Below are 15682 nucleotides of genomic sequence, written 5' to 3'. Positions count from 1 at the left end.
CTTTCTCTTCTTTTACCTCGCCTCTTTTCTTTTTTCTTATTTTCTATTTTATATGTATTGTAACTTGAATGATATAAATAAACTTTTACAGAGGTCGGCACTCGAAGTGTAAGCAATTAAAAATTCTGTAATTTGGTCCATTTCGATTTTTTAAATTTAAAAACTTCAGTATATCGCAAAACTATTACATAAAAAAAAATAGGTTATTGTTCGATGAAGGCACCATTAGCGCAAATAAAAACATCGAGTCCGTCCAAGAAGGCTTCACACGCTGCACGAATGTGGGTTGATGGTATTTTGTCCCATTCTTGGCGAAGAGCAATCTTTAAGCGTTGACCGCCTCATATTGACCAATTTGAAAGGTCCATTGTTTTTAAGTCCTGGGAATATGGAGGCCACTGTTGTAATGAAGTGAAACTGTGAACTTTTTTTTGTAAAAAACGTTTGGTTTCACGGGCTTTATGAGATGCTGCTCAGTCTTGTTAAAACGTCCAATAGTTTTTACCGAACTTTTTACATGCCTAAGGTAAAAACGCATCTTTAAAAATCTTTTCAAGGTAGATTTGCTGATTCACCTTTGAGTGGTGAAAGGCCCGTGGCAGTTACCGTGGCCCAAACCATCATTGATGCAGGCGCTTGCTTTTGCAATTTACTGATTTAAATTGTCTTTTAATTTGCATTGTAATCATACACGATCGTTTTGTTTGTTTACATATTTCTGAACCGTAAACATTTTTGTGCGTGCAAGTGATTTAACACCTTTGATCTTGCTAAGCAAACTGCCTTTGGTGCAGGCGTTAAACCTTGCACTTTTTGTATTTTGTATGATTTCAATTACAGTTTATTTTTTATAAGCGCCCTATGTTACAAGCAGGCAAATTGAGATTTTTCGCCAATTAAACTGCGCTTTGTCATGAATTACGTTGAATTCTGGCCGAATGGCTGAATGATGTTGCCGTTTTTGGATGTCCACCTCCATGGCGTTTTTTATGCTACCAGTATCATTGTAACGTGAAATGTTCCGATACACAAACATTTTGTTCACATGTAAATGTCGTAGCTCATTAATAATTGCTGGTTGCAATTATAAAGCCAAATACAGAGCATTAACACTGTTGAGTTTGGATTCCATTTCGAAAACTTTTTTTAACTGTGACGTAAAACAATATGCTGTTGTAAAAATATTAACAATATAACACACTGACACGCGTCAAAACATGAGCGCACTGTCATTTGCCGTTGAGTTGCTACAGCAACGTGAAGTTGGTAACACTTTGAGCGCCTACCCCTGTATTTAATTAGTTAGTTGGAAGAAATTGCTATTTGGCAATACGCCCATCAATGTTCAATTTACATCATGTACAAAAAGCTTAATAAAATAAAATAAAATAAAAACGTAAAAAATCGGCTCCTTTACCATCCCCTATATTATAATAATTATGATAACAAGTTAGATCTTTCAAAAAAATATATTTCTGTAGTTTTATTATAATACGGCTTTTTCATTTATTTTTGTATATACATAGTCTTGGAAAAACAACAATTTTTTACATAGTTATTCACAACTTTGCATAAGTTTTTTTTAATCAAGAATTTTTAAAAAAATAATAAAAATTCATAATCGTTTTCAAGCTAGAAATAACATTTTTAACAAAAGAAGTGAAACTCACGGGTCAGAGGTCCAAGGTTTGAACCCCACTCTACCCTAACTTGTTTTCCATTTTCTAATAGTAAGTTATTTACAACTCGTTGAAAATGATCACCGAAATTGAATTATTTGTGTAAATTATAAGAAAGCTAGTATTTTTTTTTAAAAATAAATAAAAAAACATGCAAATACTGAAAAGTAAAAAAATGGTGACAGTGTATTTTAGTTACTCTATGAAATCAATGTTCAGGGAACAAAAGGTTAAATTGTACTCAAATATGTAAATATACACACTGAAAAGAAAAAAGTTACCGAGCGACATATGGCAACTTTACAGAAGAGCCAATTAAAGTTTAATGTTTTATTTTTTAATGAATGAAAAGATCTCATACAAAGTATTATTTTGACGGGATTTCTACATAATTTAAAAAAAAACTTTAAATACGCTAATCTTTATTCATAAAAAGCTTTAATTGGCTCTTCTGTAATGTTCATACATATCGCTTGGTAAATTTTTTAGTTTCTATATCTATTCAAGTATGTCAGCGAAAATTCTTGGTGGGTCATTTACAAGTTCATATTCAACACAAATTCGGCATAACAAGTAATCGGTTTTTATATAACTAAATGTATTAAATTAACATAAAATAAAAACAGCATACTTCAATAGACTTTTCTGTTTTTTTAAAGAGTATTTTTAAATAAGCAAAAATTACAGTGAACAAGGTATTGTTATTTTTTCCGTGCGATGTGACCTTGGAAGATTTTTTTCTTATTGTTTAAAATACGCATATTAAATTTACCAAATAAACAAGATGTTTTGCTTCCCTATGGAACGTATAATACGGCACGTATTACAGTACAGCGCTGTACAATGAAATGCTTGTTTCGCGCTCACATTTTTTTTCGCTTATTGTAATTATTAATAAGAAAAATACAACTGAATTTTCCCATTAAAATAAGCAACAGTTTTATTTAGAGCCGAAAAAGAGCTTTTAATGTAAAAGTGAATGAGAAAGCTTTTCAATATTTTCTCGTTTACAATTTTTTGTAACATATTAGTAAACGTATTTAATAGGTAAAATACGTTTTTATTTACCACTTTAATTAAATTACTCGTAAATGAACCTTAAAAAAAAATATATTTGTCTCGATTTATTATTTGTTTTAATTTGGATAAAAAAATCAGATTTTAGAAGCTTTTATTAAAAATGTTAAGTGTTTCAAATAAACATGAACTTTTTTGATTTTTCGAAATTCGTCTTATTCTTCCAGAAGCCTCTGATGAAGCTTTTTAAAAAATGTATACCCACACTCCGGTCATACTTTGTGAGTTTTTTTTTGGTTCCAGTGAAAGTTATGTTTTATTTTGACATTTGTTTCAAAAATTTTAATAATATTTTTTTTGGTAAAAAATAAAAATTCTGCAAAAACAACAAAATATTTCAAACAAATACTCGTTACGTTTGAGATTTTCAGCGGCATTTTTCATTGTCGTAAAGTTAGGAAAACGCGCAAAGCTCTCGCACAAAATAAATTACGATCCTTGGTCCTTCCAATAAAGTCGCGCTGCCTAAACGCGGACTGCGCTGCCTTTTCCGGAAGTACATCATTAGTCCGTTTCCGCGACAGGAAGCCAATTTTTTTCGTCCAAACCCCATGGAAATATTTCAGGCCGAGTAATTTCATATGTTATTTGTGACTTATTTGCTTTTCTATTGACCAACGTCATATACGTTTTTCAGAAATGTGTGGCTTTAAAGTTTTAATTAGGATTATTGAAACACTAACTTACACTTTTGTTTTATTTAAACTTGTAGAACTGGCAAATGTCTTTTATTTTGTCGGAAAAATATTGTTAATATAATGATACAACGGATTTTAATATTAATATGTTGAGTTTTTCTACTGACGTTTCTTGGTGGAACTGCATTTTAATTATAATAATAAAAATACGTTTGTAGTTTTATTTATACATTTTTACTAGTGACCGGGTTTCGTCGTGACCGACATCGTCAGAATGGTGGGAGACTAATTTCTGCGAAAATGTTATATACAAGTACAAGCAGGGGTTGTAAATCATGATTTTATATAATTATGGAAATAAAAGAGTTTAAATTAAAATCATTTAAGTATAAGGTAATAACAATTATATGAGTATAAGTTTTGTTTGAATGTTTATAATAAAAAAGGGGGAAGATTATTTAATTTTATGAAGTTTTATAATGAAAATGTAATTTAATTATATGTATTTAAATTTAAATAAAATTATAAAAGGGGCCGCGGGTTGGTAGTTCCACAGCTATGTCCCCCGGGCCCGAGGTAATTAAGTAATTCTCTGAAAGCAAAAATTTCCGGAAGTTATTCTTATCAATTAGTTTCATTGTTTGTACTTAAATGGATAAATAATGGGGAATGAACGTGTGTTACCTGATCATTTAATATTATTTTATCGGGGCAATTTTTTAAGCGGTTTATTTCTAAAATTTCAAGTTTATCTAATTTTTGGCCTTTGCTGCATGTTCGAAGGAATTTAACATTTGAATTTTTAACAAAAACATGATTTGACTCAATAAAGTGATTTGCAAACGTGGAGATTTCTTTGTTATTTCTCCAAATTTGGAAGTGTTCGTCAATCCTAGTTTTGAACGACCTTCCCGTTTGGTCCACGTATTTGGCTTCACAGAAAACTGCAGCAAAATATTTTTATAATTGTTATTAACTTATACTTAAATGATTTTATTTAAGATCTTTTATTTCCATTAGTAAATAAAATCATGATTTACAACCCCTGCTTGCATTTGTATATAACATAGAAATTTGTTAAGTCTCCCACCAGTCTGTCGATGTCTGTCACGATGAAATCCGGTCACTGGTACAAATTTATAAATAAAAGTGGAATAAAACTATTAACGTATTTTTATTATTATAATTAAGATTTAATTATTAATAAAATAAAAATAATACCTAAGATAATTTTGCTATTACGAATTTTTTTTATGGTTCACTCCAATGAGCGGCGCTTACATCCATAAAAAAATAAAAACAGATGTGTTTATTTTAGATTGAAATATTATTTTTTATACCTATGAATGTCATTAACAAAATAAATATTCAAATAATTAATTGGATGAACCCAAGTACTGATTTGCATAAAGCAATTTCAGTACATATCCAAACAACATTTTATACAAATTGATAAATATTAAAATTGATTACCCTAATCTCCTTGAAAGACATCCATTCCGTGTGCCATCTAGACCGAAAAGACAAAATCTTTTGTTTTACATAGACAACGCGTCAACAAACTATTTGAAACGATTTACTATACCTAGAATATGCAAGCAATATTACAATAGATTTACCGAGGTTGATATTTTATTATTTTTATTGATAAATACATATTTGTACATTTTTTAATGTTTTGTATATATTATATATTAAACCTAATTCAAATGACTTTTTCGGCGTGTGCATGAGTGTCCTACACGAATTAACAAAATAAAACAATATTTTTGAACACACTGTTTGTTTACCCAAGAAAATAAATAAATAATTATATACTGACAAAATGTTTTAATGCCTCAATAAAACTTCACAAAAAAAAGAATTCTCCTTATTTTTATAAAAGTTTTCTTTATTTAAAACAATTTACCCCGTTTCTAAAGTATTCATGTTTCAAATTAACTTGTTCGCCCAAGCGTTACATCTGCTTTTTGAATTATGCAAAAAAAATCCACTGCTTTAAACATTAAATTAATGATTTTAAAGAAAACGGTATTCCGGCTTTTTAATTATTAAAAAGCTAAAATTTTATGTTAAGAAAATTGAATACAGAAACGTGCACGTGGACACAGGAAAGTGCCAAGCCTGTAAACTTGCATTTTAAATCAATGTTTTCCATAATATTATATTTTTGTATAAATAAGACGAGTGATAATTAAATCTACGAACTTGGAATAACCCGTGACTGATTTCAAGAAAATGTGAATGTTCAAACATAGGCAGAATGGTGAATGTGACACAGTGTTTATTTTTTTATATATTTTAAATGTTTTTTTTTGCATGTTATTTTTTATATTTCGTATGCCATGAGTTTTTTAATGATGTTTTTGTTATACGTAGATATGTTAATATTGACTGTTAAATTTTTGAGTACATGTTCATCCCAACTCAACACAACGTTTTGGTTCCATGGATTTAGGACTTTTGCCGCAATAAATGATAAATAAAATTTTCGTGTGTATATATTTTTTAAACGATGTAAAGTGGCCATTTAAAACATCCAACGACAGTCATAAGCCTAGACTTCTATATTTCCTTTTAAAAAGTGTTTTTTCTCTTTGTTGAAACAAATAAAAGTGTAACAAATTACAACAGGTGAGCAATCTTGCTACTTAATCGTATCGCCTCGGATGTCGACAAATTTCACGACAGTGGGCCTTCCCTTAGGAAAGCACTTTCTAACTTTTGATTTTTCATTTTACATTTTGTTATATTAATTTAATAACATAACTATCTACTGTAATTTGTTATCTATTATTGAATTGAGAATGAATTGGGTCTTTTTTCTGTAATGTACTAAATATCTGAATAAATAAATGAAATAAATGAAATGAAATGAAACAGGGATAGAGGATGGGGAATATAGACGTCTAGCCATTTATAGGGCTTATGACTTGTCATTGGCTGGTTTAAGTGGCCACTTTACACACTGTGTAACATTCACCATTCTGCCTATGTCCATATTTACATCATTTAACATCCATATTTCTTCATTTCTTCCATCTGTTGATTTTAGTGAAGTTAGAGAGCTGTAGACTTCTATATTCCCTTATTTAAGGTATTCTTCATCCCTGTTGTAATTTGTAAATCTTAATGACTCCCGAAGGGGTGAAATCCAATCTTTTGTCTACAAACGTTTGGACAAACTCAAATATTGTGAATAAAAGTGTGATTTCAATGAGTTAAAATATATTATTGTGACTTCTTTGATGTTTTGTTTGTGGTATTTTCATATTTCAATGAACTGAAAACATGAGTGGATAAAGACGTTACGCGATAGGGTGAAAGTTTTAAGCGTCAGTCAATTATCGATAAATTTAACACATTTTTTGCTCCCGAAATCGGTTTTCTACTTCTTTTTATGGCGTAGTTAAATTTGTGTGAAACTTGCTTTACATATTTTTTTCTTAAATTTTTATACTTCTTCTTTCATATAAACATTGTTGATTTAACCAACCTGTAAAAAAAAGTATAAATAATGACAAATTGTTTTTAGGCGTCAACAGATGGATGATTTGAATAAATCTCGATGTTAAAACATTCGCAGAATAGTAAATGTTACACAATGTGTAAAGTGGCCACATTAATCAGCCAATGACAGGTCTAAAGTCTAAATTTCCATATCCTCTTCTTATAATTGTTTTTTTTCTCTGTTGCAAAAGTTAAGATCAAAAAATTGTTTAAAATCACATTCAAATGTATTTGCTCACAAGTTTGCGAGCATCGCTGTTGCCTTTTTGAATATTATTTTTAATGCGTGATTTTGTAAAAAGAAAATAATGTTTTTTTTTATTTTGATCTACAGAATTGTCGTGTTTGACAAATATTTGAATTATTTTTTCAGGAGAGTCGAAGGAATGTAGGAGCTGGGCTTTGGCCTGCCTGGGACCTCATGTACCCCCCAGGAACGGCCTTTTGGCTCACAGCTCTCTTCTGCATTATGGTCACGGGTAAATACATTTGTTTCAATTGTATGAAGTATTACAAAATAATTATTTAGTTATCCAGGTAATGTGATGATGAAGCTATTGGTGTGAATAAACTGTTGGAATGTGCAGCGTTGCAGTATTTTAAAATCATTATAAATAAAAAATACAAGCAACGTTCAGTTAACAATTAAATATAACTGAACCCTTTCAACTAGAATCTTTAACGGAACAATTTCATATGAAACATTATGAAATGAGACAAGGACAGCCGAGACTTATAAAAACCAGTGACTGAAATTATACAATAATCTACCAGACAAACTAAACAAAAGAATCAGACAACCTTTTTTTAAAAGATTTCAAAATACATTATCGTGAACAATAGAATGCGAATTTAAAAAATTGAAAAATCGTTTAATGAATGTAATCCGTAAGGGTTTATAAATGAATTAATTTCGAATAAAAAAAAAGCATCACAAAATATTTTAGAGCAGAAAATTTTCTTTTGTTTGTATTTTATCATATTGTTTTAGTTTTGGCGGTGTTTATGTAATTTGGAAAATAAAAAAAAAAATATATTTGTTAACATCTAATAGTTGACCTCATTTAATAAACTAGGCTTATAATTAGCCTATAATTGTAAGCCTTGAAAATGGAATATTAAGGAGATAAATGTGAGCGTTTTCGTCACTAAGTCTGTTTGCGTTCAATTGAGGGAATAAATTAGAATACAATTAAAGAAATCAATTTTTTATTTTGCCATTTTTTTTTCGAAAGCCGTATAATGTTTATGTTTGTGAATGCATTTTTGAGTGATGTTAGTAGGCGTTAATCATAGGCGATTCATTAGAATTCACCAGCGCACTTATTGTTATTAGACAAATTCCACCACTAGAGAGCGCATACAAATTCTACCCTCGGAGTTGCAATTTGTGGAAAAGCCCATTTTGGAATTTTTTTGATCAATTTATTTAGTTTGAAAATATTTAAAAATGTTTTTGCTGGACGAAAAACGATACACGTTAAAGTGTTTGTAATGAAAGCGTTAAGTCTAAATTACGTTTAGTAAAATAACTTATGGGATGGTGGATATTGCATTTCTTAAATTATGTTCAATTCTTAGATTGTGTTGTATTCAACGTTAGTTCTTTTAATCTCTTCACTTTCTTCTCAATTTCTTTCTTGGCTTTTTTATACTTTCCATCAAGAAGTATTTTTCGCAGTCCAGTGACAGGAACTCTGCTATCTGTTTTTTGATTACATTGGATTTTCCAGGGCTCTTTCCCAAAGTAGGCTCGAATAGAAGTAATTCCGAACTTCTCGGTAATGTCGGTGATGCACTTTAGGCCCACGGGAATAGCCAACCCGACCAATGTAGAATCTAGTTCATCATACCAGTTTCTTCCTGTTGAAAGGATGAACTTTCCTAAGAATCCCCAGCCGATTCCGACCACTTCTCCCTTAGTCACCAGCATGGAGAACGGCTCTAGATCTGAGCAAGGCGTGTCCTTTGTTAAGTTCTGGAGGTAGTGGATTCCTTTAAAAAAATAATGAAATCTTACGATACGTAGATAAATAAAATTAATTTTAAAATATCATTTTTCTCCACCACTATGGATTTGTGTTACTTTTGAGAATGTGATAATTAATTTATTAAAAAGACAGAATTTCGGAAACAAAATTTAATTAAAATTTAATTAATTAAAACTAAAATACAAGAAATTAAGAACTTCTACAACACACACATGACGCACCAAGCCCATGAATTTGATTAAAAAATAGAGAAATACTACATCTTCGCCTTTTAATTTAAAATGTGGAAGCAGACAAGGAGGCTGTCTGTCTCCGGCGCTAAGATAATCTTATCGTGCTCCTTAATTCAAACAATGTCGGATATAATGTAAGCGGCGTGTGTGCTAACAATATCACATATGCAGATGATATGGTAGTATTGATCCCATCTATATTAACAGTATGAGATTATTGCTTAATATTTGCAAAAAAAATAGGCGAATAACCCCAATATGATATACAATGCCAAAAAATCTGCCGTAATTATATTTAAACACGAGAGGTCATTTTCTGAATTCGTGCACTCATCACCATCTGTATTTCTAGACAACAAGAGTTTAACGGTAACTTTAAAAGTCAAGTATCTAGGGCACATACTGTCTGATGATTGTAAAGATGAACAGGAAATACAGATACAGAGAAAGGCCATCAATGTCAGGGCCTCTATGCTGGCAAGACGCATCAAGTGCAGTGACAAACTTAAAAAAATAATCCTTACATCTTATTTGTCGTCCATGTGTACTGCGGAACTATGGAGCAATTATACGCAAGCAGCATGAAATAAATTAAGGGTCACGTATAATAATTCATACATGAAACTATTTGGACTGCATAGGTACTGCTGTGCCTCTGAAATGTTTGCAGCTAGACAGGTAAACACCTTCGCTGTCTTACTTCGCCAAAGAACCTGGAGCCTATGGGAATGCCTGAAAAGCTCCAATAACGCCCTTCTCCAAGCCACTGCAGGGCGGATCCATTCACCCTTGTTCGAGCGATGGCAGGATATGTTGAGACCACTATTAGTGCTTCAAATATAAAATCTATTAGGTAATTTTGTTTTGTATGGTAAAATTGGTTCTGTACTATGTGGCTATTTTACTAGAATTAAAAAAATTAGTAATAATTCTAATAATTTTTGAAACCAAATTACCTTGAGTCATTTTTTTCATTTATTAAATATCAAATCTCATTATGCCATTAAAGTTTTTAAAAAAGGTACTTATATAGCTAGGCACATAAAAATTTAATATCCAAATTATAAATCGGAATAACTAAGAAATTAATCAAACCAATCACATTATGACAACTGATAACTGACATCATATTTAAAAAAGCATATTGATTTATTTACCCATCCCAGGAAGGCAGTTCTGCTTCACCAAATTATTGTTGATTAGATTCTTGGGTGGCGATTTGAAAATTATTGTTTTTTTGCTTAATCCACAAGCCGTCTCCCAGCTTGTCTAACTTGAATCTTCCTCCCAACGCCAATGTGATTGACGATGTAGAATGTGGACGTCAAGCTATCGATACCATTTATTGTTTTGTTTGCATATGCGGGAAAATTTGCGAAGTTATATGGGATTCCCATGTTTAGAACAGCAGAAATCGGAATCTAAGAAAATAAATAAATGTTGTAAGTTACGCCACATCATCACTTGTCCGCCTCATGGTCAAATGGTTAGGGCGTTTGCCTAGCGTGCAAGATGACTCGAATTCCCGACACGCTTGACACGAAATATTGATTTCTTTAGGCGCTTTTACATCAAAATATTTCATTGTCCCCAGACTAGCACTTGACGTGAAATACTGATCATCTTACCTTCCTGTTATAAAAATAATCAAGATACGCTGCGGTTTGTGTGCCTACCAATGCAGTGCTCTGTGTATCATTAGGGCTGGTAAAAAAAAATGAAATCATGCAGTTGTGTCACGTTTTTCCAATGGCGATGTAGGAACTTTCCATTCATTATGTAAACGGTAACATAAAAAACATAGATTTAAAAAGTTGTATTCTTATAAATAAAACAATAATATGTCCACACATAAATTACTATTTTTTCATTCTTTTTTTTTTATGTAAGGAAGGAGAAATTCAAAATATACAAATTCTTCAAAATAAGGCAATAAGGGAGTTGTCTCGTAGCATCGACAGTGGACGGTTGTGTGTTTTGTTGTCAGCGCGTACAATTTTGTGTGAATAACAATATTTCTTCAGTGCATTGTACTGGATTAGTCAAGTTATAACTCGACTTCGAGGGAGGAGCGTTCGATAAGTTTTAGATTTTTGATTATTATTTATTTTTATTTAATTTCTGTTACTGTGTTCTTTTTCGCATTTTCGTTGTTTTAAGCATAAGTATGTAGGATCCTGGGAATCCTCCTGATCTTGAGCATAGAAAAAGACCCAGAATACCTAGTTCCCCTGATTTGTAACCATGCAAACTTCCCTTCCCTGCTTCCGACCTTTCCTCTCCGTCATTTACCTATTCGGATAATGCTTCTGGCCCATTCTTGGTGTTCGTTCAATACCAAGAATCTTCAAAATCCTTTCACCCTATCACTTTCGGGAAATTTTTGAGTACCAATAAAATTGGTAACATTATATTAGGAGGTGTGAGAGTGGAAAACAAATTTAAAATTTCCTTGACATTTAAGACTGCCGTTGCAGCAAACAATTTTTTAACATCAAACTTTGTCGTTACTAACTCCCTGAAAGCCTATGTACCGTCATTTAAAGTAACCAAATTAGGAATTGTAAAAAGTGTATCTACAGATCTTACAATTAAAGAAATTATTGAGTCAATCGAGGTTCCTTATGGATGTGGTAAGGTAATTAAGGCTCGACGTCTTAATTATAAAGATAAATCTTGTGAAACTGTGACATGGAAACTATCTCAGTCGATTGTTTTGACTTTCGAGGGGTAAACATTACCCAATAACGTCTATTTGTTTCATAATTCTTTAAAAGTGGAGCAATACATTTTTCCAACTATATTATGTTTTCAATGTTGCCGCTTTGGCTACACGAAAACACAATGCCGATCAATCCTTAGGTGTTACAAATGTGGAGAATCTCACCTCGGAGAAGTATGCCAGACTGAAAACATTAAATGCGTAAATTGCAATGGCTCGCACAGTGCCTCTAGTTTTTCATGTCCAGAACTGACTCGACAAAAGAATATAAAGCATACAATGTCCGTTGGTAATGTGACGTACAAGGAAGCTTCCAATTTACATCCCACATCTGTCATTAGCTATGCGGAAAAAACTTCCAAAAATATTAAACGCGTTTCAACTCCCATCACAATGGTTCGACTCCTATAAAGTCTACTGCTGTAAATTCAAGACATGTTCAGGCATGGAATTCAAAGAAACATGAATCACTCCTCTCTTATCAGAATGGACAGGCGTCCAATCCTGCGGATGGCTGTGCTCTTTAAAATAATGCTTATTTCCAAAACAATTCATCGAATTCAACATCATCAGAACTTGTTCCATCAAATATTTTCAGTCTAATTGATTCTATTGCTAAACTTCTACTTACTTTGATTTCAAATCCTAATTCATATCAATCGTCCAACGCTGCTTCATTTATTCCTATAATTAACTCTCTAATATTAAAAATGGCGGTGAAATGGATACTTAACTCAAAACAATTTACTATTTTTCAATGGAACAGCAGAAGTGCTGTTTCAAACAAAACCGAAATTATATCATTACTTCAAGAACATAATGTTGACATAGCTGCAATTTCTCAGAAACATGGCTTCCTCCAAATTTCACTTTTCATATCCCTGGCTATAAGACGGTTTGACACGATCGTCTTGATGGTAGAGGGGGAACAGCATTATTGATCAAATCAGAAATCTCGTTCACTCACATCGCCATACCAACACACATAAATTACCAAGTTGTTGCAATAGATATATCGGGAATCTCTTTCGTTTCTATATATATCCCTCCAAAAATACATTTTGATAGTTTGTACTTCGATTTTATTACTACAAAGCTCTCATCTTCGTTTATTCTTTTGGGAGATTTTAACGCCCATTCAATTTCATGGGGATGTAATTTTTCAAATTCTAGTAGTAGAACTATCTTAGACTTTACAAATAGCCTTAACTTATGCATAATCAACGATGGGTCACCTACCCGTCTTGCCCCCCTCACACAGAAACGAAACGCAGTCGACCTATCTATTTGCACGTCGGACTTAGCAGGATTAATTAAATGGTCGGTTTTAGACGACTCACACTCAAGTGACTATTTTCCAATTATTCTTGCTTTTGAACGAACCTTACACTCAACTTATCTGAACCAACAGCGAAGAGGTTACAATCTGAGACAGGTTGATTGGAAAGATTTTGAAACTGCCTTGGAGCGGCTAGCTTTCCTTTTTTTGAACTCGATGATACAAACGCAATGCTATCATTCATTACTCATGAAGTAAACTCAGTTGCAGATAAACTTATCCCCAAGAAAACGGCAAAACGTAAGCAAGTTAAGTGTCTCCCATGGTGGGATGATGAGTGTACTTCAATAGTTTCTGATAGGAAAAGAGCAATGCGTGAGTATAGGTAAAACATGTTTTTGGGTAATTTTTAAGAGCTGAAAAGACTTCAAGCATTAGCTCAAAGAACTCTTCAGCGCAAAAAACGTCAAGGTTGGCGAGAGTTTTGTTCCTCACTCTCACCAGAAACACCTGTTTCTCAAATTTAGAGTGCTGTTCGTCGATTCAAAGGGTGCTCATCATCATTGTCTAGCTCTTCTACTGATTGGATTGAAGATTTTGTAAATAAACTAGCTCTCCCGTACGTTCTTCAAGAATGTGAAGTATTTTCTGAAGCACAAAAAGTTGTGTCACAAAGTTGGCTTTCTCAGAGATTCACTCTGGAAGAAATGTCTTTAGCTATCAGTCATGCACGGGAATCTACTCCTGGTATAGACCTTATTTCTTATCAAATGATAAGACATTTCCCACATTCCTTTCACCTTGAACTTCTCAAATTGTAAAGTAATATTCTCGATTCTTTTGTGGTCCCAATAAAATGGAGACAACAACTTATTATTCCAATTCTGAAACTTGGTAAGTGTTCATCAAGAAAGCTCGTCATATCGCCCTATTGCGTTATCTTGTTGTATGCTGAAAATTCTATAATACATGATAAAGGCTCGAATAGAATGGCATGTTGAAACTGAACGCCTCCTTACCTACACTCAGTTCAGCTTCAGGAAAGCAAAGTCTTGTCTAGATAACATTACTTTACTATACGTGGATATACAATCTGCAAAGACATCACAAATGTGCACTATTGCGTGTTTTGTAGACATAGCAAGTGCATATGACAACGTTAATCCCCTTTTCTGGAAAGAAAGCTTTGTACGTCAGGTATTCAAAAAAAAAATATCACGTATAATATTCAATATGCTTTCCCAGAGAGAGCTAGTAGTTGAAACCCATGCGTACTGTTTATAAAGGCCTACCACAAGGCTCAGTTTTTAGCCCTTTGCTGTTTAACATATATACTATAGACCTACATAGTTCCCTCCCAAGTATGAGTAAAATTTTACAATATGCTGACGATTTTGTTATTTATCTCCACCATAAAAACATAACGCAGGGTGCGATCGAAATGGAGACAATAATGCATTATCTAGAGTTGTGGCTGAGAAGTAATTATTTAGAAGTTGCTCCCTCAAAAAGTCAATTAGTAATATTTTCCAATAAACATAAAATACCGGATATATGCATCAAACTTCAGGAAATACCGATCCCAATTAAGCAGTCAGTGAAATTCTTGGGTATGACTATCAATAGGAAATCATCATGGAATACACACAAAGAAAAGGCTGTCGCAAAGTGCGAGAGGAACCCTAACATTCTTCCAGCCGTGGGAGGCTTACCCGTCGACCTTAAAAATGCTGTATAAAGCATTGATTCGTAGTCATCTTGATTATGGCAGTTATTTTTTTGACCCGTTGCCAAAATATCAATTGAACAAATGACCAAATTCAGTCAAAGAGTTTACGTTTAATTTTAGGGGCGATGAAGTCCTCACCTATTGTATCTCTACAGGTAGAAACTGGTGAAATGCCATTGTTGCTGCGCAAGAAATATCTTGCGATAAAATTTGTTTTGAAACGAATTGAATTTAAGGATCATCATGTGATAAAATCCTTATCAATTCTAACTCAAAAGATGACAAATGAAACAAACGCTTGCAGATCTATTCCTTTATTGTGTTCGTCCATGCAGTATATTCAGTCAGTATTTACAATTCAGCCTAGGGACAACTTGCCAATATTTTCTACTCCATTTAAAGCACTAATATTTTCCTCTTAAATAGAAGAACAAATGAGTATTGATAAATCATTTGCTCGATTGAATCACCAAGGTAATAACCAAACATTCTTGGCGAATATAGAAGAAAAATGGCCTGGTTTCTCATTAATATTTACTGATGGATCTAAAACAGCCCAAGGCTGTGGTGCGGCATTTTATATTCCAACTTTTCAATTAAGTAGACTTTTCATATTGCCTTCCGATTCCTCAGTTTTCACTGCCGAGTGCATTGCACTAAAAGAGGCTTTAATGGAAGTTATACACCTTGAGATTCCTTTGTCAATAATATTTACTGATTCCCTAAGTCTGATCAAAAAGTTGAAATCTGGAATTAACGGTAGTAATGATGGACTAATTTGTGAACTGAAATATCTTATATTTTTTGCGTTTGAGAGAAATTTC

General features: G+C 32.5%; 1 protein-coding gene across 2 annotated transcripts in view; it reads left to right on the top strand.

Annotated features, from left to right (window-relative positions):
• LOC148276961 (lachesin-like) overlaps positions 1 to 15682 on the top strand; it is a 186088-nt gene that overhangs the window by 33736 nt on the left and 136670 nt on the right. For both annotated transcript variants that reach the window (XM_088233533.1, XM_088233534.1), the window contains exon 2: positions 7278 to 7383. In XM_088233533.1, coding sequence (XP_088089659.1) covers positions 7278 to 7383 — 106 coding nt within the window. The remainder of the gene's footprint in view (positions 1 to 7277; positions 7384 to 15682) is intronic.

This window comes from Micrasema longulum, unplaced genomic scaffold (genome assembly GCF_059751315.1).
Source record: "Micrasema longulum isolate JH-2025_06_02 unplaced genomic scaffold, ASM5975131v1 h1tg001118l, whole genome shotgun sequence".
Classification (NCBI taxonomy): Eukaryota; Metazoa; Arthropoda; class Insecta; order Trichoptera; family Brachycentridae; genus Micrasema; species Micrasema longulum.
The sequence above is the reverse complement of the archived record's forward strand: the minus strand, read 5'-3'. Positions and strand labels throughout refer to the sequence as shown.